Here is a 26,736-nt window from a genome sequence, read left to right on the forward strand (position 1 = left end):
CATCGGCCTGCGGACTCGGGAGTCCCAGGTTCGATTCCAGTCAAGGGCATGTACCTTGGTTGCGGGCACATCCCCAGTAGGTGGTGTGCAGGAGGCAGCTGATCGATGTTTCTCTCTCATCGATGTTTCTAACTCTCTATCTCTCTCTCTTCCTCTCTGTAAAAAATCAATAAAATATGTGGTGTTTTTTTTTAAAAAAAAGAATATACAGAAACTCAACTGTACCCGAAGAGTCAAACCAAAGATCTGGAATATGAGGAAGCAAAAAACACCCAACCAGAGAGGCGGAAAGAAAGAAGAATCCAAAAGTGTGAGGATAGCATAAGGAGCCTCTGGGACGGCTTTAAGCGTACCAATATCCGAATTTTTGGGGTGCCAGAAGAAAGAGAGCAAGATACTGAAAACCTATTTGAAGAAATAATGACAGAAAACTTCCCCCACCTGGTGAAAGAAATAGACTTACAAGTTCAGGAAGCACACAGAACCCAAAAAAAAAGAGGAATCCAAAGAGAACCACACCAAGACACATCATAATTAAAATGCCAAGGGCAAAAGACAAAGAGAGAATCTTGAAATCAGCAAGAGAAAAACAGTTACCTACAAGGTAGTACCCATATGACTGTCAGCTGATTTCTCAACAGAAACTATGCAGGCCAGACGGGAGTCGCAAGAAATATTCAAAGTGATGAACAGCAAGAACCTACAACCAAGATTACTCTACCCAGCAAAGCTATCATTCAGAATTGAAGGTCAGACTAAGAGCTTCACAGACAAGAAAAAGCTAAAGGAGTTCATCACCACCAAACCAGGATTACATGAAATGCTGAAGGGTATTCTTTAAGAAGAGGAAGAAGAAAAAAAAGGTAAAGGTAAAAATTATGAACAACAAAAAGACATCAAATACATACCTACCAACAAGTGAATCTAAAAATCAAGTGAATAAAAAATCTGAAGAACAGAATGGACTGGTGAATATAATAGAATCAGGGACATAGAAAGGGAGGGGATGGACAGTTATCAGGGGGAAGGGGGCCTGAGGGGTGCAGGAAGAAATTGGACAAAAATCTTACACCTATGGATGAAGACAGTGGCGGGGGGTAAGGGCATGGGGTGGGTGGGGAATCAGGTGGAGGGGAGCTATGGGGGAGAGGGGAAAAAGGAACATCTGTAATAATCTGAACAATAAAGATTTATTTAAAAATAAATAAATAAATAAAAATAAAAGGAAGAAAAAGAAATTTTAGTTAATACTTTAGGAACAGCTTTTTTGTCCAGTACAATTGATTTTTCTTGAATATTCACTTATTTCAATTAGCCAATTTAAATTAATCTGAAAACTTGACTATTATTTTACTGTCAAATTTAATACTCTAACAACAATCTTAGTTTACCCTGTAAATATTAGCTGAAAGGATTATTTGCCTTCTTGAGTAGGCCCTGAGCATTCCTGGTGCTAGGCTGGATTTAGATATAGGGCAGCTGCTGTCGGCCAAGTCTCTGTCTGTTACCTGGGTCCCGATCTGAGCTGGGCATGGGAAGCGAAGCAGCCATGGGGGCAGGAGACCTCCCTCAGAAGGGGTGAGAGTTCAGGCCCCTGCAAGGTTGCTGGAGTGAGGGTCTGTGCCCCACCTCTGTTGACCCCAAGTTCTCTCCTCATGGCCCCTCTGCGACTGTGCCTGTCTTAGTTTGTTCCTTCCCTGAGGAATCTTACCCGTCTCTGGTTAACCAGCCATCCTCTGGAGACAAGCAGGGAGGGTCAGGAACATAAATCCAAAATACTTCCCCATTTGCCCCAGGTAATATTACCATACAGCTGATTACTGCTAGCATGGCAAGAAAGGCGTTCTCAAGCGTTCTTGTGGTTCTGGTTACCTCAAAAATTCACTCAGCTTTCTGTACCATCTTCTTTACCATGCCCCAGGTGGTCTCCGGGCTGTTTGTTGTCTGCTCATCCTCCTCCTGTTCCTCATCTTCAGTAGATTGCTTGGAGTCGCTGCTCTATGTGGCTGAGGTAGTTGATTGTCTGAAGCTGCATGGTGTGGCTCCAGGCGCAAGGTCCTCATTAGTCTGGCTATTTCCTCTCTTGGATCCATGTTGCAGTTTAATATTTCTAGCAGGAATCCACACGAGTTTGGAAAAATTCTCTGGATATATACAAGCATACCCTCTGCCAAAGGTTAATCATGGATCGGGTCCCTTCCATAAACCAGATTCAGGATCTTTCCATTTAACTAGACCATTTTCTTTAGTTTTATTCTGACACCAATGTAGCTCCATAGGTGTCGTTCCATCAGCATCACAAGTGAAAAAAATTAAAGTAATTAAAGCTTGGTGCAGCCTACCCGCAGGTGATTTCTCCATCATCCGCCCTTTTTGTTTTTCAAGTTGGGATTTTAGCCACTGATGCTGTGTTCAATAATGGCCTGTCATTGGTAATTATATGGTATTCCTGTAATGTGCTGAATTTTCCACCTTTTACAAATTCCTGAAATTGACAGTTTGTGTAAGCAGGCCCATTATCAGTTTTAATAATTTTTGGAACTCCCATGATGGCAAAAGCAGCTAGGCAATGATTAATAACCTGTTTTGCCATTTCTCCTGTAGATACAGTAGCCCATATTATTTTTGAAAAGTTGTCTATAGAGACATGTAATGTCCCAAGGCGTCCAAAGGAAGTATAATGCGTTACATCCATTTGCCATATATGGTCTCTTAGCAAACCTCTAGGGTTGACTCCTGTGTTAGGCCCTTGAGGTAGATGTAACATGCAAATGGGACATTCCTTTATAATCTGTTTTTCCTGTTGTCCAGTGATTGAGAATTGTTTAGACAACATTTTGGCAGGCTGATGTAAAAGCTTATGAGATTCTAAGGCTTTTTTTAATAAAGCAACCAATTGATCAGCATGTCCATTTCCTTTTGTTAAAGGACCAGGTGAGACACTATGAGCCCTGATGTGAGTGATATAAAAAGGATATTGCCTCCGTTGTACAATCTGCTGAACTTGTTTAAATAGTAAAAATAAAGTTTGGTCACTAAGCCATTTCAGCCGGGCAGTTTCAATTCTATTCACTAAGTTCACAGTGTAAAAGGAATCAGAGACAATATTAAGAGGCTCTTGGAAATCCTGCAATGCAGCCTTAATAGCTTCTAGTTCAATTCTTTGTACAGAAGTATGACTGGTCAGTATGACTCAGTCTGAATTTATTGTATGATAGGCAGCTTTGCCATTAGATGATCCATCAGTAAAAACAGTTAAAGCTCCAGGAATAGGTTCCTGCCTAGTATTTTTTGGTATAATGATGGAGGTATTATATAAAAATTATAGTAATTTATCTTTTAGTAGGTGACAGCTAAGTTCCCCTGAATATCCACTTAACCCAATTTGCCAATTTATATCAGTCTGAAATAACATTTCTAATTGTTTCCCAGTGAGGGGGAAGTAGATGCACTGGGGATCTTCCCCTCTAAGCTGTTTACAACATTTTCTAATTTGAAATATTAACTGGGCCAATAGTTCTACATATGTAACCGCAGTTTTAGAGGATTGATGCCCTAGGTGGACCCATTCAGTAATGGCAGAAGAGTTTTTATTTTGAAAGATGACTCCAGTGGGACTATTTGCAGTAGGGTTAATTTGTCCTAATAAAGGTAATTCGGGCTGTACCCGTGCTACTTGGGCTGAGGAAATTGCCTGCTCAATTCTTAGCAACTCATTCCTAGCTTCATCTGTTAATGTTCGGGGAAAGGAAAGATTAGAGTCACCTCTAAGTAAATTAAATACATTTGTCATTTCTCCTGTAGAGATCTTCAGATAAGGTCTTAACCAGTTAATGTCCCCTAATAATTTCTGAAAGTCATTTAAAGTTTTAAGACAATCTTTTCTTATTTCCACCTTCTGAAGCCTAATGCATTGGTTTTCAGTTATGGTTCCCAGATATTGGAAAGGCGTTTCTTTCTGTACCTTTTCTGGAGCAATTCTTAAGCCCCATTTAGGGAGCTCCTCTTCTAATTAGGAAAACATGGCCAAAGTCTGCTCTTCCCGTGGGCTTGCTAAGAGCAAGTCATCCATGTAATGAATAATGTAACATTGGGAGTATTTGTCCCTTAAAGACTGAACAGCTAGAGCCACATATTTTTGACACAAAGTAGGGCCATTGTCCATTCCTTTAGGTAAAACCTTCCATTGATATCTTTTTGTGGGTTCTATATTATTAATAGATGGCACTGAAAATGCAAATCTCTGTTTATCTTGAGGTGCCAAGGGAATGGTGAAAAAAACATCTTTAAGATCTACTACTATAAGATACCAATCTAAAAGGATTTGTGAAGGCGCTGGGAGTCCAGGTTGTAAAGCTCCCATGGTATGCATAGTAGCATTAACTGCTCTAAGATCATGTAACAATCACCATTTTCCTGTCGCCTTTTTAGGGATTGTAAATATAGACGTATTCCAAGGACTATTGGAAGGCTCTATGTGACCAGCTTCTATTTGTTCTTGTATTAATTCATGAATATGACTTAATTTCTCATTGGTTAATGGCCACTGATCCACCCATACAGGTCTATCATCTTTCCATTGTATAGGATCAGCATGAGGGTGAGGAGACTGAGCATTGACCACTCCTAAAAAGGTTGATATCATAGCCTCGTCTTCCTGGGTTTCCTTTGGCTTGGATGGGCTCTTTAATTCCCTGATCACTTTTTCCCAAGCCTTGACTAGTCTCATATCACATCTGAGACATTAACTGCTCTCCTTTGCTGGTAATAATACATGCTTGTAAACCTTCTAAAACATCCCGGCCCCATAAGTTGACTGCAATTCCAGAGATGATGTAGGACTGAAACCTCCTGTCTGTCCTTCCTCATTTTGCTACCTAACACTGCACACTACGTTGTGTGTTATCAGGAACTCCCACCCCCCTAACTGAGCCCATAGCTTCTGCCATGGACCAACTTGGAGGCCAGAATTCTTTGCTGATAACACTGACATCCACTCCAGTGTCCACTAGACCCCTAATTTGTTTTCCCTCTAGTCTTAAATTAATCATAGGACGGGTTTTGCTAATTTCATGTATCCAATAGATGTCCGAGCTTCCAAATCCTTGCATTCCTCTTTTCCTATTTATAGCCTCACCTTACTGAACATAAGGTAGAAGTAGTATCTGAGCAATTCTTTGTCCTGGAGTAATTTGCATAACATGATTACATTCTAGTATAACTTTAATTTCTCCTTCATAATCTGAATCAATGACTCCAGGCAGAACAGTTAGTCCTCTTAGAGTTTCCACTCCTCCCTAAAATTAATCCTAAAGTTCCCAGTGGCACAGGTCCCCAAATTCCTGTAGGAATAGTTTGCCGAGCAATATCGGGGGTCAAAGTGACCGCTATAGTGCTGTTAAGATCCAGGCTTGCGCTTCCTGGAGTTGTTCAGATGAGGGAATCCACTGTGGGCCTTGCAGGGCATATTTCCCCTATTGATGACGGGGCTGGGGGCGCCCCTCTGGCCGTTTCCCAGCGGTTGACCATCCCCTCTATCCTGATCTAGAGGCTTCCCGTTTCTATGAAATTTCCATCTACACAGACTGGCCCAATGGTTCCTTTCTGACATCTAGGACATGGAGAGATTAAATCTGGAGGTGGAATGTTTACACCTCTCTCTAGAGCACTACCTTCTGTCCTTCTCAGTTGCCTACATTCCTTTTGGAAATGTCCTGCTTTTCCATACTTATAACACCTCTTATTTCCCACTGTTACTGCAGCAGCGAGTAAATTTGCTTGAAAAGTGCCTGATCCCACATTCTGACACGCTCGAATCATTTCTGTAATGGTAATATCTTTTCTCAGAGGCATCAGGCATTTCTTACAGTCAGCATTGGCATTTTCATAAGCTAATTGCTGAATTAAAATATCTCCTGCTGTCTCATGTTGACTCTGTCCTCTCACTGCTCGAGTGAGACAGCCACAAAATCAGAAAATGACTCTGTAGGTCCCTGCATACATCTACTAAAAGCTCCCTCAGGGTCCCCTTTTGCTGGTAAAGCTCACCAAGCTTTCCTTCCACAAAGTCTAATTTGCTCATATGCCTGTTGCATATAATGTAGCTGATTTTGTACATCCATATACTGTCCCTGTCCTGCCAGCATTTCATAAGTTATTTGAGCATTTGGCCCTCCATTTGCGCGGGCTTGCTCTTGACATTTCTCCAAATATTCTCCCATCCATAGTAAATAATCTCCTCCATCCAGAGTTGCATGAGCTAGAGAATACCAATCATAAGGAGCAAAGAATGCTTCAGAAATGTTATTCATAATTTCTCCTGTAAAAGGAGCTGTTGGACGGTTTTGAACAATGCTTTCTTGCAAAGCTTTTACCATTTTAAAATCAATTTTTTCATGGTGTCTTATTATCTGATTTGGGAGCTGTGGGTCAGCTACTTGTATAACAGGAAAAGCAAGCCTTTCTTCCACCGACATGTCCTTCATTCCTTCTCTGATGGCTCTCTGTATAGATGATTCTATTGGCGGCGAATTAAATGTTTCAGGATTAGGATATGGAGGTGGAGGGGGCCATAAAGGCCATTCCTCCAATTTTTCTTCCCGCTCCTCTCTAGGAGTGGAGGGAACCAGGGGAGGAGGCTGCTCCTCAGCTTCTCTAAAAGGCTCTAGCAAATGGAATATTGTGTTCCCCATGGAGAAACAGTTTTCTGAGGTGAGTTTTTTCCCTGTTGCTGAGCTTTCTTCAAGTTTTGACCAACTTTTTGCCAAACATTCAAGATCTAATGTACCTTCTTCAGAAAACCAAGGGTTATGTTCTATAACATCAAACAAAAACTATAAAAGAATACCTTCTGAAACTTTTAATTCCTTAAGCATACAAACCAAAAAGTGTATAATAGAATTTACTTTATAACCTAATTCTGCCCCATTAGCCTGGCTGAAAAAGACGTTCCCACCCTACTTACAGATCCAATTTCTGTAGCTGGCCATGGGCTTTGTGTGTGGTGAATTTTCCTTACCTTTTTTCGGTGAATTTTCTACAACTTTTCTCAGTGTATATTTCCCTTCCTTCTCTCTAGGCGAAAAATATCATCTCCTCCAGATGTTTCATGTTAGGGCGCCAGTTGTGGGAACCCCTTTCATGTCCTGCGTGGTTCAGGGTTCAGGTTCAGGGTTTGGGTTCTGAAAGAGGCCGCACACAAATGAAAGAGACTAGAAAAATATTAATTTGGGAAATGGGGGCCAGGCGGAAGCCCAAGAGAGGACTACACCCTGCTCTGGCCTTGCTATCCCTTTTATTAAGATTATGGGATACACCCATAGCCTTTAGGCAGGCAATTCCAATAATAGCCAGTCAGCAAGAATTTACATAAGACTAACAGGTGGAGGCTGCTTCAGCTACCAATGTCTCAACTAAACAGTGAGTGATTAGCTCTGACCTTTCAGAGCTTCCAAGGTTAACCAGCTACTGGGTTCCTTGTCCACAACTTTCTGCTAGTGGGACAATGATCAGTTTCTGACAATATATGACCTATATTATGTTGAGGTATAGATCCCTCTATTCCCACTTTAGTGAGAGTTTTTATCAAAAAAGGGTGCTGGATTTTGTTGAAAGCTTTTCTGTATCTATTGATATGATCATGTGGTTTTTAGCTTTCAATTTGTTTATGTGATGTATCACCTTTATTGATATGCAAATATTGTAACAGCCTTGCATCCCCAGATAAATCCCACTTGATCATGGTGTGTCTTTTTAATATATTGCTAGATCCAATTTGCTAATATTTTGTTGAGGATTTTAGGAGCTATGTTCATCAGGGAGATTGGATTATAATTTTTATTTTTTGTAGTGTTTTTTCTGGTTTTGGAATTAGGATAATGTTGGTTTCATAAAAAGAGCTTGGAAATTTTCCTTCCTCTTAGATTTTTTGGTTTGAGGAGGATGGGTATTAGTTCTTTTTTGTATGTTTGGTAAAATTTTCCTGTAATTCCATCATGTCCAGGACTTCTGTTTGCTGGAAGTTTTTAAATTACTGCTTCAATTTCATTGGTTGTTTATTGGCCTACTCAGTTTTACTGATTCTTCCTGGTAGAGTTTTTCAAGATTGTATGTGTCTAGGAATTGGTCCATTTTGTCCAGGTTGTCCAGTTTGTAGGCATATAGTTTCTCATAGTATTTGATTACAATTCTTGGTATTTCTGTGGTGTACATTGTTATATTGCCTCTTTCATTTCTGATTTTATTTATTTGGGTCCTCTGTCTTTGTTTCTTGATGAGTCTAGTGAAGATTCATCAATCTTGTTTATCTTTTCAAAGAGCCAGCTGTTGGATTTATTGATCTTTGTCCTGTTTTTATTTTTAATTTCTTTTTCTCTCTCTTTTTAATGTCTATGTCATTTATTTCTACACTGGATCTTTATTGTTTCATTCTTTCTACTTCCTCTTGGCTTTTCTGGCTCTCTTTCTAATTCATTTAGTTGTAGGGTTAAGTAGGTCATTAGTCCTTTTTCTTGTTTCTTGAGGTAGGCCTGTAATGCTATGAACTTTCTCTCAGGACTGCTTTTGCCATGTTGATATGTTTTGGGTGGTTGTGTGTTCAATTTTATTTGTTTTCAGGAAGTTTTTAACTCCTTGTTTGACCTCTTTGTTAAACCACTCATTGTTTACTAACATGCTATTTAGTCTCCATGTATTTGAGTGTTTTTGTTTTATTGTGGGTAATTTCTAACATTATGCCATTGTGATCATGGAAGATGCTTGGTATTATATCAATTTTCTTGAATTTGTATAAACTTGGTTTTTACCCTAATATGTACTCTATCTTTGAGGATGTTCCATGTGCACTTGAGAAGAATGCTTTGGGGTGAAATGTTCTCTAAATACCAGTTAGATCCATCTGATCTAGTGTGTCACTCAAGGCCTCTGTTTCATTGTTAATTTTTTGTCTGGAGGATCTATCCAGTGATGTCAGTGGGGTGTTACAGCCCCTACTATGACTGTATTACTGTCAATCTCTCCCTTAAAGTCCATCAAGAGTTTCTTTATGGTGCTCTTATATTGTGTGCATGTATGTTTACAAGGGTTATATTTTCTTGTTGAATAATTTCTAATAATGTTATGTAGTGGTTTTCTTTGTCTCTTGGTATAGCCTTTGTTTGAAGACTATTTTGTCAAATACGAGTATTGCTACCCCGGCTTTTTTTCTCTTTCCATTTGCATGTAATATATTTTTCATTCCTTCACTCTCAGGCTGTGGGTATCTTTTGTTCTGAGGTGGGTCTCTTGTAGACAGCATATTTATGGGTTATGTTTCTTATCATTCACTCTATGTCTTTGTCTGGAACATTTAATCCATTTACATTTAGGGATATTATTCATAGGTATTTATTTACTAGAGTCCTGGTGCACGAAAATTTGTGCACTTGGGGGGTTCCTCAGCCTGGCCTGCTCCCTCTCACATTCCAGGACCCATCGGGGGATGGCCACCTGACAGATTAGGCCCGCTCCCCAGAGGCTTGGGCCTAAGCTGGTTGTCAGACATCCCTCTGGCAGCCCAGGAGCCCTCAGGGGATGTCTGACCAATGACATAGGCCCACTCCCTGAAGTCGAACATCCTTAGCGCTGCTGAAGGGATGGAGAGGCTCCCACCACTGTTGCTCGCTTGCCGCCATCAGCCTGGCTTGTGACTGAGTGGCGTGACCCCTGTGGGAACGCACTGACCACCAGGGGGCACCTCCTGCATTGAGCATCTTCCTCTGGGTGGTCAGTGTGCATTATAGCAACCAGTCTTTCTACCGTTAGGGTCAAATTGCATACTACCCTTTTATTATATAGTATATTGCCATTGCTATTTTCTTTATGCCTATGATCATCTCTCTCTCCTTTTATTCTTCTTCTTAAAGCAATCCCTTTAACATTTCTTGCTTTGCTGGTTTGGTGGTAATGTACTTTTTTAAAGCTTCTTTAATGATTCTTTTGTGTGGAAAGCACTTTTTTTCTCCCTCAATTTTAAATGATTGCCTAGCTGAATATAGTATTCTTGTGATTAGGTCCTTGCTTTTCACTACTTTGAGTACTTTATGCCACTCCCTTCCTGCCTGAAGTGATTCTGTTGAGAAGTCAGTTGACATTCTGATGGGAATTTCTTTGTAGGTAATTTTTCTGTCTCTCTCTTGATGCCTTTAAGATTATTTATTTGCCTTTAATGTTTGTCATGTTAATTATGATGTGTCTAGGTGTGGGTCTCTTTGGGTTCACCTTGATTGGGACTCTGTGTGCCTCCTGAATTTGTGTGACATTTTCCTTCACCAGGTTGGGGAAGTTTTTTGTAATGATTTCTCTGAACAGGTTCTGTGTTCCTTGCTTTACCTCTCCTCTTTCTGGTATTCCTATAATGTGGATGTTGTTATATTTCATGTTGTCCCAGAGCTCCCTTATGCTATCTTCCTACTTTTTAATTATTTTTTTCCATTTGCTGCTCTAATTATTTATTTCTATCGTCTTCCAAATCACTGGTTCGACCCCCTGCTTCATCCGATCTATTTTTAATACCTTCCAGTGTGTTCTTGATGTCAGATACATCATTCTTCATTTCTGTCTGGTTCTTTTTCATGACCTCTATTGCCCTTTTTATGCTCTAAGTTCTTTAAGAATCTTTATAACCATAACTTTGAACTCTATATCTGTCAGGTTGCTTGCCTCCCTTTCATTTAGTTCTTTTTCTGGAGATTCCTTCTTTTCTCTCATTTGGGGCTGCTTCTTTGTCTCCCCATTTTAGCTGTCTCCTTGTATTTACTTCTATGTATTAGATAAAAACTGCTATACCTCCCAGTCTTTGTGGGATGCCTAATGTAGAAAGTGTCTGAAGGGGTCCACTGATGCAGTCTCTTTGTTCACCTGAGTTGGATGCCCTAGGAATGCCCCCCTGTGCTCCTTATTTGGCTCTCCTGTTGTAATTGGGGCTTGATTATTGATGTCCTATTTGTGAGAAGGATCTCCCCTTCAACCAGCTGACAATGAGGTTGGGGTTCACTGGATTTTGCTCTGATGTTATTGAATCTGGTCCTGTGTTGTGTCTATCCTGGGCCTCCTGGGAGCATCTTTAATGCAGGTCAGTGTGAGTCACTGTCTCTTTGTGCCTCTGGCAACCTGATTGAGGAATGGGAGTTTGAAGCCCGAGCCGTCCAGTGGTCAGGGACTCCTTAGCCCAGATGCTGGGTCTGTTTAGAGTCTCACATCTTGATTGTCCCTGTTCTGAGTTGTACTCCCTTCCCTAATGAATCTGGTCCCACAAGAGTCAGCTGCAGGTGCTCTGGGTCAGCGGGGGCACTAGCACCAGGGGTGAATGTCCCCTGAAAGTTCCTGCTGGCATGCAAATCATAACCTTTTCTTTTTAATGCCAAAGGCCTTGTGTTTTACAATGTATTACTATGGTACCTATAATTTTGAGGCATTTTTTATGTATCTACAAGAGCTGAAATTTTATTAGAATATACTGTTTCCCTGTATAGACTTAACTATCTCTTTATTATCAGCTCTCACTACTTCGTCCCTTCAAATCTATTTCCAGCTGTATACATATAATATATGAAATAGAACATGACATTGCTTATATGCATTTATCAACAAATCCATTAAATCTGTATTTTAATTTTATAAAATACTAGTGGCTCGGTGCACAAAATTCATGCACAGGAGGGGTTCCCTCAGCCCAGCCTGCACCCTCTTGCAATCTGGGACCACTAGCTCCTAACTGCTCACCTACCTGCCTGCCTGACTGCCCCTAACTGCCCTCCCCTGCCAACCTGATCTCTCCCCCAACTGCCTCTGCCTGCCTGATCACCCCTAACTGCCACCCCATGTCAGGCTGATCTCACCCCCAATTGCCCTCCCCTGCCAGCCTGATCTCGCCCCTAACTGCTCTCCCCTTCTGGCTTGATTGCCCCTAAATGCCTCTGCCTGCCTGATCACCCCTAACTGCCCTCCCCTGCTGGCCTGGTTGCCCACAACTGCCCTCCCCTGCTGGCCTGATCTCACCACCAAAGTTCCTCCCCTTCCAGACTCATCTCACCCCCAACTGCCCTCCCCTGCCCGCCTGATCTCACCCTCAACTCTGATCTCCCCTGCCAGCCTAATCACCACTAACTGCTTCTTCCTGCCTGATCGCCCCTAACTGCCCTCATGTGCTGGCCTGATCTTGCCCCCCAACTGTCCTCCCTTACCGACCTGATCTCGCCCCCAACAGCCCTCCCCTGCTGGCCTGATCTCATCCCCAAATGCCTTCTCCTGTCAACCTGATCTCGTCCCCAAGTGCCCTCCCCTGCCTGCCTGGTCACCCCTAACAGGCTCTGCTTTGGCCCCCACCACCATGGCTTTGTCTGGAAGGAAATCGGACGTCCAGAAGATGGCCCGTCTGCCTGGTCTAATTAGCATATTTCCCTTTTGTTAGTATAGACAGATTATATAGAGTAGGATTGATTAAATGGGGGGGAGCCCTTTTCATCAGAAGGAGATGCTCTTGGCAGACAAAAACAAATAATCCCTATATGTGGACTGATAGCCAGCCATATGCACTATACTGCCAAACTAGTCATTAAAAAATTGAACTGCTTTCTTACACCTTACAGCTGTTACCCTTAAAAACCTTCCTCAGCCCTCACCTTAGGTTCTGCCTTTCCTGTTTACCCAGATTAGGATCTGATTGGTCAGTTTCTATGCCAGTCAGCGTCAAAAGCTCTGCCTTCTAGGCAGCCATTAGCTCTCTCACACTTCACCGTGATTTGGTTCTGATTGGTCGTTTTCTATACCAGTCAGCATCAAAAGCTCTGCCTCCTAGGAAGCCATTGGCTCCTCGCACTTCACCCAGTTTTGGTTCCGATTGGTTGGTTTCTATGCCAGTCAGTATCTCCAGGCCTATCAATGGGCCTGATCAGAGAGGCAGGGCTGATCAGCAGCCCCAGTGGAGGCCCCAGAGAAAGAGAAGTGTGGCTGCGGGCCAGGCCCCAAGAGAAAGAGAGGGGCAAGGGCTGATCAATAGCTGCCACAAAGGCTATGGAACAGACCCTGATTCTCTCTCCAGGCCTCTCTTCGGGCCTGATCCTCAGCCCCCTCTACAGTCAGTGCTGGGATAAGGCACCTGCATCTACAGGCATTCAGTGCTGGGTCACTACAACAACCCAGCACTGACTTCCAGGCAGTTGAGCCTTCTGTCGTTTTGGATGTTACAACCCTGGGTTTTTATATATTAGGATCATATTCTTTCTTTTTAAATTCTTATCCATGGCTATCTTTTAATGATTTTGAGGAGTGAGGAAGGTAAAGAGAGAAAAAGAGAAAGACATCAATGTGAGAAACTTTAATTGGTTGCTCTCATATGTGCCCTGACCAGAGATTAAACCTGCAACCTAGCTCTGTGCTCTGACCAGGAATCAAACCTGCAACCTTTTCTATATCAGAGGGTGCTCCAACCAACTGAGCCTCCTAAAAAAGGGTCATGTTCTCTTTGAAGTCTCATGTCTTCTATCCAATTTTCTGTCTTCTCAGAACAAATTCCATTGCAGAATCCTTGTATTTCTTTTGCTCTATGGTATTATGGTTTATTTTTCTAGTTATAATCTACTCTATGGCCTTGTCTGGAAATCTGTAATTTGTCACTGATAAATTTTCAGTATTTCTCAGTGTCTTAAACATTATAGTTGCTCAATAAATGCATTCTGGTTCTTCAAAAAATGTATTAATATGGTATTGCTTTTTTTAAAAAATCAAAGTTTAGTGGGGAGTAACTTTTGCTACCTTAAGTAAATATAAATGTCATCCTCATAAGACTGCTATTCAAGATTTTTTTTAAATGCATAATAAAACCTGTAATAATACTTTTGTGTTTTTATTCTTTTGAATGGTTAATGTTTACAGATAACTTATGTGCATAACAGCAAACCCTATTTATCTAATTAAAGATAAAGGTTCTAAAGATGTGGTAGGCAAAAATGGATTATGCTTATTTGTCCTGATCAATGTTTGGAAAAATATACAGGTTTGTCTATTTTTGCTAAGTCTATAATTATATTTGAGAAAACAAACATTCCAAGTCATTTGGTTGGCAGTGATAACAGTTCAAAGTACTGTTGATTTACAGGAGAAAAATAAATTTTATTAGCAACTGATTACAATCTTTTGCTTTAAATGAAAGAAAATTTAGTATATTTTACCATTAGAAGTATTTGAGTACAGCAAAATGAAAATGTTCATTTTTCTATGGAAATCCATTTTCTAGTGAAAATGAAATATTTCTTAAATGAAAAAGATACCCAATCTTACTCCAGAAGTAATAATTTTCAGTTAATAATTTTTATTCTTTTCATTGACTTGTCTCTTTAGTTGATGCAACATTACTTTGGTTCAGGTTTGTCTCTTCTGTTTGGTCTGGTAATGAATTGCCTGACCACCCTGGCTGCAAATACTGGTAGAAGAGAAGCATAAAACCAATTGCTAATAAGTAAGTTATAATGACCTGCGTGGCAATTAATGAGTCACAGCAATTCAATAAAGATTTCCCGTCAGTAAACTTAAATACCAATATCATCATTACATTTTCTACTAACCGAATGCTGTAGTGAAAGGTTTTATTACTCCCCTTGTGTGTCTTATCAACTAATTCCTCACTTGACAATTGCAGCTTCACGCCTGACCAGCAGAAGAAGTCAATCGCAGCATGTAGTACAGTGATCACAATAAGCGTCAGTTCTCTACCCATTGGCTTGAAATCGACTTTAGTCTGTGTAGGAAAATGAGATCCATTTATCCAAAACTCGACCCATGGTGCCAACAGTGATATTGAAAATGTGACTAGTAAAAAGGGCATGCTCCTCAGTTTCAGAGATGCAATAAAAAGTACCAGAGTCACTACACGTGAGGTAATCTCCAAACAACGCCAGAACATGATGCAGATGAATTGTACTGTATGTAGCTTAAAATGATTATCGTACTTGATCTGCATGGCCAGTATGTTGCAGTGAATAGCGCCATAAGTAATTGACACTAGGGAAAATGCCATCAGCCATGCTGTTAAAAACAAACATTGAAATGTTAGAGACTTTCCTTAATAAATGATGACAATATTCTATTTTAAACTGAGTATTTTAAGATAAGTACCTCTCTACCACTTTTTTATAGGTTGGAAATGTATTTACTTTTCCAAGGAATAAATACTTAGTCATTTTCAATAATCAGAAATAGAGCAAATATATTAATATAATACATATGTCCTCTCCTTGAAAAATAATGAGCAAATAGATATATATGTTTACAAACATATACACATACTCCCTATAAATAATGATACAGATGAGATTAGAAAGATAGATTTCATCTGACCCTCTAAGGTATGTGATAGAAGGCTGATTAAATTTTATTCAAATTGAAAAGCTATTAGGAATTTTTAAAAAGGAGAGTTGCATTATCTGATTCAACAAAAATATAATTATGCTTTACAGCAAGCTTGGTAGAAAGCAAGGAAACAAAGCAGAAGGCTAACATATGATATGTACTTTAGAATCCCCAAAAATATGTTGCAAGGTTAAAAGATAAAAAGAAAATCTGAAAATTGAGCTGATAGGTTTTGCTGGCTCAACAGATCAGATGTATGAATTTAGAAGTCAATAATTCAGGTATTTAGATATATAAGTTTTAAAGAATATTATGAGAAATAAAATTTTTAGAAGCAAAATTAATTTTAACACCAATCTTTAAAAAATTTTGACAAATGAGCACATATAAAGTAATTTTATAGAGAAATTGAATACTGTTTAAATAATATGAAAATAAATTTTTGAAAGTAAAGGTGAAAAATCTTTTTAAATATATATGTCATGTACAAAATAATTCACACTGGTTTCTCTGAAAACATTCTACAAACATAATTTAATTAGAACAGAAATAAAATCAAGTAGTAATTCTTAATGTAACTTAAATTAGAAAATAAGAATTCAAATTATACACCAGTAAGAAAATAAAACAATAACACTGCCCTTATACTTTGAGGAATGGTCAAAATGAAACTGAAGATATTGAGGACCTTAACTTCATTTATGAGGAAACAAGATTGAAAATAAAAGACTTAAACATTCAATGTTAGCAATTTAAATTGACTTTGAGTCTTGGACACACAATGCAAAATACAGATGATGTATCATAGAATTGTACAATCTAAATTTATATAATTGTATTAAGCAATGTTACCCCATGAATGTGATTTTTTAAATGTGGTTAAAGAAATTTTGAAACTCTACTGTAGAACAAACCAACAAATTATTGAAGAACAAATAATTCTAAAATATAGATATATATTTCAAAACAATACTTAGCAAAATAGATATATATTGCTAATACACAACTTTCAAAATAACAAACCAACTAAAGATCAACAGGAAATATTCAAGAATATTTAAAATATTAAGTATAATTTTATATATGTAGAATATCAAGCTGAATGTTTTATTTTTAAAATATATGTCAATATTAAATTTGATTCAATTAGTCAATGATCTCAACAAAAAATTTTTAAATGTTTGTTTAAAAATCATTTATAAAAATTTAGATAATTTGGAATAACTCTACCAAATAAGAGTGTACTTTTCTAAATTAATTAACTATGAAAATAATAAGTATATTGAATATATGTTGTTTCCATATGATACATCCAATAAGGGATTAACCTTTATTAATTGATGTTTATTAATTAATGTTTATTAATTGATGTTTATTATATTTTAAATATATATATATTTAAGTATTATATATATTTTTTTAAAATATAATTTTATTGATTTCAGAGAGGAAGGAAGAGGGAGATAGAAACATCAATGATGAGAGGGAATCACCGATTGGCTGCCTCCTGCACACCCCTCACTGGGGATGTGCTGGCAACCAAGGTACATGCCCTTGACCGGAATCAAACCTGGAACCTTTCAGTCCGCAGGATGACGCTCTATCCACTGAGCCAAACCGGCCAGGGCCCTTTGCCCATTTTTAAATGGGTTGTTTGTCTTCCTTTTATGAAGTTGTATGAGTTCCCTGTAAATTTTGGAAGTTAATACCTTATTGGATGTATCATTGGCAAATATGTTCTCCCAGGCAGTGGGCTCTCTTGTTATTTTCTTGATGGGTTCTTTTGCTGTGCAGAAGTTTTTTATTTTGAGGTAGTCCCATTTGTTTATTTCCTCTTTAGTGTCCATTGTCCTAGGACAGTGGTCGGCAAATTCATTAGTCAACAGAGCCAAATATCAACAGTATAATGATTGAAATTTCTTTTGAGAGCCAAATTTTTAAAACTTACACTTCTTCTAATGCCACTTCTTCAAAATGGACTCACCCAGGCCATGGTATTTTGTGGAAGAGCCACACTCAAGGGGCCAAAGAGCCGCATGTGGCTCGCGAGCTGCAGTTTGCCGACCATGTTCTTAGGAGATGTATCCATAAAGATATTGCTACAAGAGATGTCTGAGATTTTGCTACCAATGGCTTCTTCTAGGATTTTTACAATTTCACATCTTACATTTAAGTATTTTATCCATTTTGAGATTATTTTTGTCTATGGTGTAAGTTGGTGGTCAAATTTCATGGGGTTTTTTTTGCATGTATCTGTCCAATTTTCCTAACACGATTTATTAAAGAAACTGTCTTGACTCCATTGTATGCTCTTGCCTCCTTTGTAAAATATTAATTGAGCATAATGTCTTGGATTGATTTCTGGGTTCTCTGTTCTGTTCCATTGATCTATATGCCTGTTCTTGTGCCAGTAACATGCTGTTTTGAGTACAGTGTCTTTGTAATATAGCTTGATATTTGGCATTGTGATCCCTCCAACTTTGTTCTTTTTTCTCAGGATTGCTGTAGTTATTCAGGGTCTTTCTAAATTCCATATACATTTTTGGAATATTTGTTCAAGGTCTGTGAAATAAGCCGTTGGTATTTTGATAGAGATTGCATTTACTTTGGATATGGTCATTTTAATGATGTTGGATTTACAAATCCATGAACACGGTATATTCTTCCACTTGTTTATATCTTCCTCTATCTCTTTTTTTCAACGTACTGTAATTTTCTGAGTACAAGTCTATTACCTCCTTTGTTAGAGTTATTCCTAAATATCTAAAATTTTTTGTTGCAATGGTAAATAGGGTTGTTTGGTTGGTTTTCCTTTCTGAGCATTCATTATTGGTGTATAAAAATGCCATAATTTTCTGGGAATTAATTTTATGTCCTGCTATGTTGCCAAATTCACTATTAAAACTAATAGCTTTTTGATGTCATCTTTAGGGTTTTCTATGTACAGTATCATGTTGTCTGTGAATAGTGAGAGTTTTACTTCCTCTTTTCCAATTTGGATGCCTTTTATTTCTTCTTGTCTGATTGCTGCAGGTAGAACTTCTAGTACTATGTTGCATAGGAGTGGTTAAAGTGGGCATCCCTCTCTTGTTCCTGTTCTCATAGGAAACTAGTGGCATGGTGCATGAATTTGTGTACACTGAAAGGAACTTAATTAGAAGAAATATTTTAATATCACTATTCGCCCTTTCTCTATAATAGAAGTGTCAACCAAATTCACGATCAACAATGACAGATGGAAACACATGCATGTGATTGGTGCCAGAGAGAGCTTTTTATGTATTGCGCATGCACGAGTCAACTTAGTCTTTTATAGATATAGAACAAACTTGCTTAATTAGACCTGCTTTCTGAAGTAGTTAAACTTTTTCCAGCCCAGTGAAGCATCCCAACTTCTCTTTCAGGTAATTGTCAGCAACACAGCAGTAAATATCAACATGAAGCACATTATTATTGTAGATCATACAGGGATAACAGAGGGTAAAATATTTAATTGCAGCAGTGTTTGACTATATTCTGCGTAGTGAGAAAACCTGAAGTCATTTTCAAGGTCCACCATTTCTTACTTTTCAGTTAGGTCAAGTTTCTAAGTTTTCTAAATCTCCATTTTCCAGCTAATGAAAAGAAACTAGGATTCCACTGAGTCTCCTATCTACCTACTCCATGACTTCTGTGAGGATCAAATGAGATGAGACACAGGAAAAAGCTTCACAGACAGTTGGTTACAGTGTAAAGTGTTTCCACCTGGTTATAAAGCAAGTCATGTTCCTGGGCTGAAGAAACTGCAAGGAGGCTATCGATAGGGAGAGGAAGCCAGGTGTTGCTATGTGATGTCATTATCCAGATGGAGGGAAGGACACTTAGCATATTAGCCTTTTATATAGATAGATGATTTTAGTTTTTGCCCATTGAGTATGATGTTTTCTGTAGGTTTGTCATATAAGGCTTTTATTATGTTGAGGTATGATCCCTTTATTCCCACTTTGATGAGTTTTTATCAAAAAAGGGTATTGGATTTTGTTGAATGTTTTTTTATGCATCTATTAATATGATTACATAGTTTTTATCTTTCAGTTTGTTTGTGTGATGTATCACATTGATTGGTTTATGGATATCATTGCAGCCTTGGATCCCTGTAATAAACCCCACGTGGTCATGGTGTATGATCTTTCTAATGTATTGTGGGATCCAATTTGTTAGGATTTTGTTGAGGATTTTAGCTCATATGTTCACCAGGAATATTGGCCTGTAGTTCTCTTTCGTTGTAGTTTCTTTATCTGGTTTTGGAATTAGGTTAATGCTGGCCTCATAGAAAGAGCTTGGAAATGTTCCTTCTTTCTGATTTTTTTTTTGAATAGTTTGAGGAGAATAGGTGCTAGTTCTTCTTTGAATGTTTGGTAAAACTCCCCTGTGAAGTTGCCCAGACCAGGATCTTGGTTTGCTGGGAGTTTTTAAATTAGTGCTTCAATTTCATCAGTAGTTATCAGTCTATTCAGGTTTTCTGATTCTTGCTGTTTGAGTTTTGGAAGATTGTATTTTTCTAGTGATATGTTCATTTGGTCAAGGTTGTCCAGTTTATTGGAGTAGAGGTGTTCATAGTATTTTTTTAACAATCCTTTGTTTGTGGGGTCGGTTGTTACTTCACATCTTTCATTTCTGATTTTGTTTATTTGGGTGCTCTCTCTTTGCTGCTTGGTGAGCCTGGGGTTTGTCAATCTTGTTTATCTTTTCAAAGAACCAGCCCTTGGTTCTATTGATCTTTTCCATATATATATTTTTTGGTGTCTATGTTATTTATTTCTGCTCTGATATTTATTATTTCCTTCCTTCTACTTACTCTGGGTTTTTCTTGTTGCTCTCGTCTGAATTCTTTAAGTTGTAGGTTAAATTATTTATTATCAATTTTTCGTGTTTTTTGAGGTAGGCCTGTAGTGCAATGAACTTCCCTCTCAGGACTGCTTTCAATGTGTCCCATACATTTTAGATTGTTGTGTTTTCATTGTCACTTGTTTCCACAATGCTTTTTATTTCTTCTTTGATCTCTTTGGTAATCCATTTGTTGTTTAATAGTATGCTATTTAGCCTCCATATGTTTGTTTATAATTGCTTTTATTTTAGTTGATTTTTCATTTTATGCCATTGTGATCTAAGAAGATGCTTAATATGATTTGTCTTCTTGAATTTGTAGAGTCTTAGCCTGTGTCGTAACATGTGGCCTATCTTTGAAAATGTCCCGTGTGCACTTAAGAAGAATGTGTGTTCTGTAGTTTTGAGGTGAAATATTATGAAGTTGTCAATTAGCTCCATCTGATCTACTGAGTCATTTAGGATTGCTGTTTCTTTGCTGAATTTTTTGTCCTGGGCATTTATTCAGTGGCGTCAATGGAGTATTAAAGTCCCCTACTATAATTGTGTTGCTGTCGATCTCTCCCTAGATACCTTCCAGAAGTATTTTTATGTATTTGGATGCTCCTGTATTGGGTGCATATATGTTTACCAGAGTTATATCCTCTTATTGAAATGATACTTATGGTATTATATTATGAAGTGGCCTTCTTATCTCTTATTATGGCCTTCACTCTCAGCTCTATTTTGTGAGATATAAGTATTTCTATCCCAGTTTTTTTTTTTCATTGCCATTTTCCTGAAGAATTTTTTTCCATCCCTTTACTTTCAGCTTGTGTGAGTCCCTTTTTCTAAGGTGGGTCTCTTGTAGACAGCATATATGTGGTCATATTTTCTTATCCATTCAGCCAACCAATGTCTTTTGATGGGAGCATTTAATCCATTTTAGTTTAAGGTTATTATTGATAAGTACTTGTTTGTAGCAATTTTTATTCTTTATGCCTGTGTTCCTTCTTCCCTTTCTATTTCTTCTTTTTACAACAGTCCCTTTAGCATTCCTTGTAATGATGGCTTGTTGGTAAAAAAAACTCCCTTAAGCTTTTTTTTTTTTTTTTGTCTGTGAAGCTCCTGATTTCTCCTACAATTTTGAATGATAGTCTTGCTGGATAGAGTATTCTTGTATTTAGTCCCTTCTTTTGCATCACTTTGTATATTTCATTCCATTCCCTTCTGGCCTGATGTTTCTGTTGAGAAATCAGTTGATAGTCGAATGGGAGATCTCTTGTAGGTATCATTCTGTATTCCTCTTGCAGCCTTTAGATTTTTACTTTGTCATTGATGTTTGTTAATTTAATTATGATGTATCTTGTGGTGGGTCTTTTTGGGTTCATCTTACTTGGGAATTTCTGAGATTCTTGGAGTTGTGTGACTTTTTTCCCCCCCACCATTGGGGAAGTTTTCTGTCATTATTTCTTCAAACAGGTTTTCTATTCCTTGCTCAAAATCATCCCTTCTGGCATCCCTATTATGCAGATGTCGTTTCATTTTTATTTGTCCCAAAGCTCCCTTAGACTCTCCTCCTGTTTAAAAAAATTTTTTTTTCACTTCAGCTCTGCTTGGGTGCTTTTTTCTACCTTGTCTTCTAACTCACTGATTCAGTCCTCAGCTTCTTCTAGTTTACTGTTGAAACTTTCCATTTTGTTCTTTATTGCATCTATGTCATTCTTCATATCCTCTTGATTCTTATTCATGGTGAAATTCTCATGCAGCTCCTTATCATTCTCATTGAATGGTGTGTGTCATCCAGATGTTTGAGCATTCTTATAACCATTAATCTGAATTCTTTCTCTGACAAATCACTTGCCTCCATTTCATTTAGTTACTTTTCTGGCTATTCCTTTTCTTTCCTTTCTGGGTCATTTCTTTGTCTACCATTTTTGCTGTCCTGTTGTAATTGTTTCTGTCTTAGATCCAACTGCTATTCCACACAGGTTTTATTTGTTTTCTTTGAGGGGGTTGGTCTTATGTATTTGATGATAGTGTGACCCAGTGGTGTTGTCTCTCACATCTCCTGAGCTGGGTGTTTTTAATGGAGCCCCCTACTTAGGTTATTTTGGTTCTCCTGATATAGTTGGGTTGTAAATGTTAGTTTTTCATTCATGGATGTAGTCTCCTCACAGGATGTCCATCAATGTGACGCACCCCCGGCCTCATTGTGCAAGTGGTTGTGGATGTGATTGTTGTTCTGGCTCCTGTGTAAGGGGTTGCCTGAGATCTCACTGGCGTGTGGCTCACTGTGGGGCCCACGACAGGGTGGTGGGTATCCTGAGGCCACAGCTGAGGTAGTGTGATTCTGGCCAGTGTGGTGTGACTGTTTCCTAAATGGTGTCACTCTATGAATCCCTGTGAAGATCTCAGAACCCGTGTCTAGGGATGCAAGCATCCTGGAGTTTGCCAGTGAGGCAGGGGGACTCTGGCCTAGTTGGTTTCACTCTGTGAATCAGGAGGGGGGTCTATGAGCCAGTGGCTGTGCATGTGAAGGTCATGGGATCTGCGAATGAATCAGCATGTCTTGATCCAAGAGGCGTGCACTCATCATCTCACCAAGGAGTCTAGGAGCCAGCAGCCAGGGAAGCCAGAGTGGTGGGGTCTGAGTCAGAAGCAGCATGACCAAGGGGATCCAGCAGATGGTGTCTATGAGGCAGAGGTCGAGGGGTCTGCAGCTGAAGCTATGGGCTTGGCAGGAGAGGCACATACTTCTGAACTCACAGGAGTCTCAGAGTCTGAAAGTCTGAAAATGAGGTAACATTCCTTTGTGGATGCAGCATCCGCGATGGTGTCTGAGGCCAGTCTGGGTGGTGGTGAGGTTGGGATCCTGGTCACACAGCTCTCCTCTTCAAGATGGCGTGGTTTCTGTGCCAGAGATGGCTGCCCAGAAGTGCTTGCAGCAGTAGAAGGGGCTCCCAGTCCAGGAAAGCCCAGTTGGCCAGCCCCCTGAGACTCCTGCAGAATCTAACTGTCCCTCACTCACTCACACATGTCCATATACTCCCCTTTCCCTCCCCCACTCACTCACACTCTCTCCCTCACTGCTGTCCTGTTTGCCACCATCTTTGAAGCAGTTTTCCAGAATTCCTTTTAATTTCAGTTTTTATGTCCACTTAATACCTATTTTTCTGAGACACATTTTTTGAGTCTAAAGATGGGTTTTATATATGACAGGTATTATTATAATAAATTTATAATCTCATTTCTATTACAAGTTTTAAAACTGTTTCTACAGACTTTGTTGCCCAATAAATCCTACATAATAAAAGGCTAATATGCAAATTGACCAAATAGCCCAACAACCGGTCTCTATGATGCACACTGACCACCAGGGGGCAGAGGCTCAATGCAGCAGCTCCCACCTCCGCGGCAGCACTAAGGATATCTGACTGATGGCAGAGGGAGCGGGCCTAAGCCATCAGTTGGAAATCCCCTGAGGGCTCCTGGACTGTGAGAGACTGCAGGCTGGGCTGCGGGATCCCCCCCCCCCAAGTGCACGAATTTCGTGCACCAGGCCTCTAGTATTAAATAATTTCTTGCTCCAAAAGAATAATTAGTTAATATTTTGATTTGTAAATATATTCTATATATTTACATGTATTTGTAAATGACATCTGATAATGTCAAATTACATTTTTGTAGTAACGTGTTATAATTTTACATTTATCTTTAGTTATGTTTTATTCAAGTTTTGTTATATGCATGAAGAGATAATATTGCAGTGAAAGCTTGAGGAGGGGTGGGAGTGGGAAGGAGAAAAAGGAGACATCTACCCCTTTACCCAGTCATTCTCTTATTCACTCATTCTTCCTTTTCATCTAGCTGCTGATAAAATATACTGGTATACATCCCTCACAATTAAAAAAATAAAATCTAGACATCCTAACAGGTTTGAAGTGTTATCTCATTGTAGTTTGATTTGCATTTATTTAACATCCAGTTAAGTTAAGCATCTTTTCATATACACTGAGTGGCCAGATTATGATGATCTCTGAATGCATAATAATCTGGCCACTCAGTGTGTGTGTGTGTGTGTATGTGTGTAAATATTAGAGGCCCTGTACATGAATTCGTGCATGGGGCATGGGTGGGGTCCGGCCAGCCTGGCCAGGGGGAGGCGACATGGGCAGTTGGCCGGCCTGCCTGCTGGTCGAATTCCTGGTCGAGGGCACAATTTGCATATTATCCTTTTATTATATAGGATATACACTGAGTGGCCAGATTATTATGCGTTCAGAGATCATAATAACCTGGCCACTCAGTGTATATGTTGGCCATCTGAATCTCATCTTGAAAGAAGTGTCTGTTTAGGTCTTCTGACCATTTTAATATTGGATTGTTAATTTGTGTTGAATTTTATGAATTCTTTATATACTTTTCAATTTTAAACCTTCTTGGAGCTGTTGTTTGAAAATATCTTATTTCATTCAGTTTACTGTGTTTTTGTTTAGTTCAAAGTTTCCTTTCTTGTGCAAAAGTTTAATTTTATAGAGTCTTATTCATTTATTTTTGCCTTTACTTCCCTTGCCTTTGAGAGAAAATTAATATAATCTTCTCTAAGATTTTGGTTCATAAATTTGGTGCCTAGGTTTTTTTAATGGACCTTGAGAATATCATGCTAAACTAAATAAGCCATACAAAAAAAATTAAATAGCTCTATGGTTTTATTTATATGTGGAATATAAAATTGAAGCAAAAAAACTAACCAAAGAAAACTGATAGACAGAGACCACAGTGTGGTGGTGACCAAAGTGAAGATGGGTGGGAGTTATGAAAGGGTAAAGTAGGGTATACACACAAGGCACTATACAGGTTACATATCATAAGAATGTACAGCTGAAACCTAAATATACTTATTAACCAATGTTACCCCAATGCATTTAATTTAAAAAGACAAAAAGAAACCTTTCTATTTTTCAATAATCATAGTACAGACTGGACACTTGTGCACTTTACACAGGTCCTCCAGTTGTTGCATCTTATATAATTATAGTACATACAATATCATTAATGTGAAATTTACACAGGCCAATCAGCTTATATAGGTGTATTCCATCCCATCAGCATGCAGATTCATGTAACAGCTACTGTAATCAAAACACAAAGTCATATTCCTAGAGAATTTTGGAAAATTTTATAATGTGTATCCTTTCTAAATGTTTAATTCTTTGCAGTTTTTACTTTTGTTATAAGAAGCCATGTTGTATTTTAAAAAGAATTCTGTAATAAGTTTCAGATACAAAATTATTTCCCACTAGATGTAACATTCCCCTTTCCCATATAATCTTACATATTATATGACCTAATAAAATGGATGTTAATTTATTCATATCAATTTTCTCTAGATTTTAGATGTACCTATTTATAATTTTGTTTTTGAAAATATCCACAGAAAATCAACTTTACAAATTCTAATACAATCATGATTTACAAATAAATACTTAATGTCTTTTTAAAACTTCACTATGCCCTACCTTTCCTTTTAGGATGGTCTTTTAGCTTAAAACAACCAAACTTACCTCTTTCCACAGGCCATTCTCTTATAGTGAGAGTGATATATAGTTGTAATGTTAATTGTGGAATAGAACTAAGAAAGGCCTGGATGACTGACATACAGTAGTATGCTTTGCACTCCAAGAAAGTACCACGGAGTGTGTGAACAATCTCCCTCTCTATAATCATCTTTCTTCTTTTGATGCTAATTTGTGATATTTTTTTAACTTGATCAAGCCTTCTCAATACTCTGTGGTAATGTATACTGTTCTGCAGACACCTGTTAGAATGAAGTAACACTCAAGATTAATATTTGTCAGTGATAGATGTGTTAAAAACATTTGAAATGCCATTATTAGATGAATGTCTAATTTTTAAAATTCTATTATTAAATATAATAAAAACTAAATTCATCATGTAATACAGTTTCCAATATTAACATTTATTTTAATTCTGTATCTATGATTTAATCTAAAATTAATACATAAATACATTCTTATAAAAAATCAAACAACCAGCTAAATTCCGCTTTATTAACATACAATTGAATTTTCCTCCACAAAGTAAGTTACTATTTGTAGTTTGGGACATAATATTCCAATCTTATCCCAATGCATTTACTTTATGAACCTAAATCTTTATATACTTATCTTAAAACATATTTACGTTATTTTTCTAAAATAAAGGGGTGCTCATACTTTTTTTGGTAATTTAAAAAATTTTTGACATTTTTATATGTTTGCTCCAGAAAATGAATCTGTCATAGTTTTAATTGCTTTCAAGGACTCAATACAATGAGTGCACTATTTTTATTATTTTTCTATTGATGGGAGTTAGCTCATTTAGCATCCATTTTTACATGTGAACTTTAAAAACTCAATTAAAACAAAGTAGTTGTAGATTCAAGATGTTGCCAAAGTAGGTAGGTGTAATAGTCCCATTTCCTCAGGACCAAATTGGAATTAG

The 26,736-nt window shown here is 38.2% G+C and overlaps 1 protein-coding gene across 1 annotated transcript; it reads right to left on the reverse strand.

Annotated features, from left to right (window-relative positions):
• Positions 1 to 14,356: 14,356 nt before the first annotated feature.
• On the reverse strand, positions 14,357 to 25,890 carry XKR3 (XK related 3; the record flags this gene model as incomplete). Its single annotated transcript, XM_079765632.1, has 2 exons — positions 14,357 to 15,060; positions 25,797 to 25,890. 2 exons carry the CDS (start codon positions 25,888 to 25,890, stop codon positions 14,357 to 14,359), a joined length of 798 nt encoding a protein of 265 aa, XP_079621758.1.
• Between the last annotated feature and the right edge of the window lie 846 nt (positions 25,891 to 26,736).

This window comes from Cnephaeus nilssonii (assembly GCF_951640355.1).
Source record: "Cnephaeus nilssonii genome assembly, chromosome: X".
Classification (NCBI taxonomy): domain Eukaryota; kingdom Metazoa; phylum Chordata; class Mammalia; order Chiroptera; family Vespertilionidae; genus Cnephaeus; species Cnephaeus nilssonii.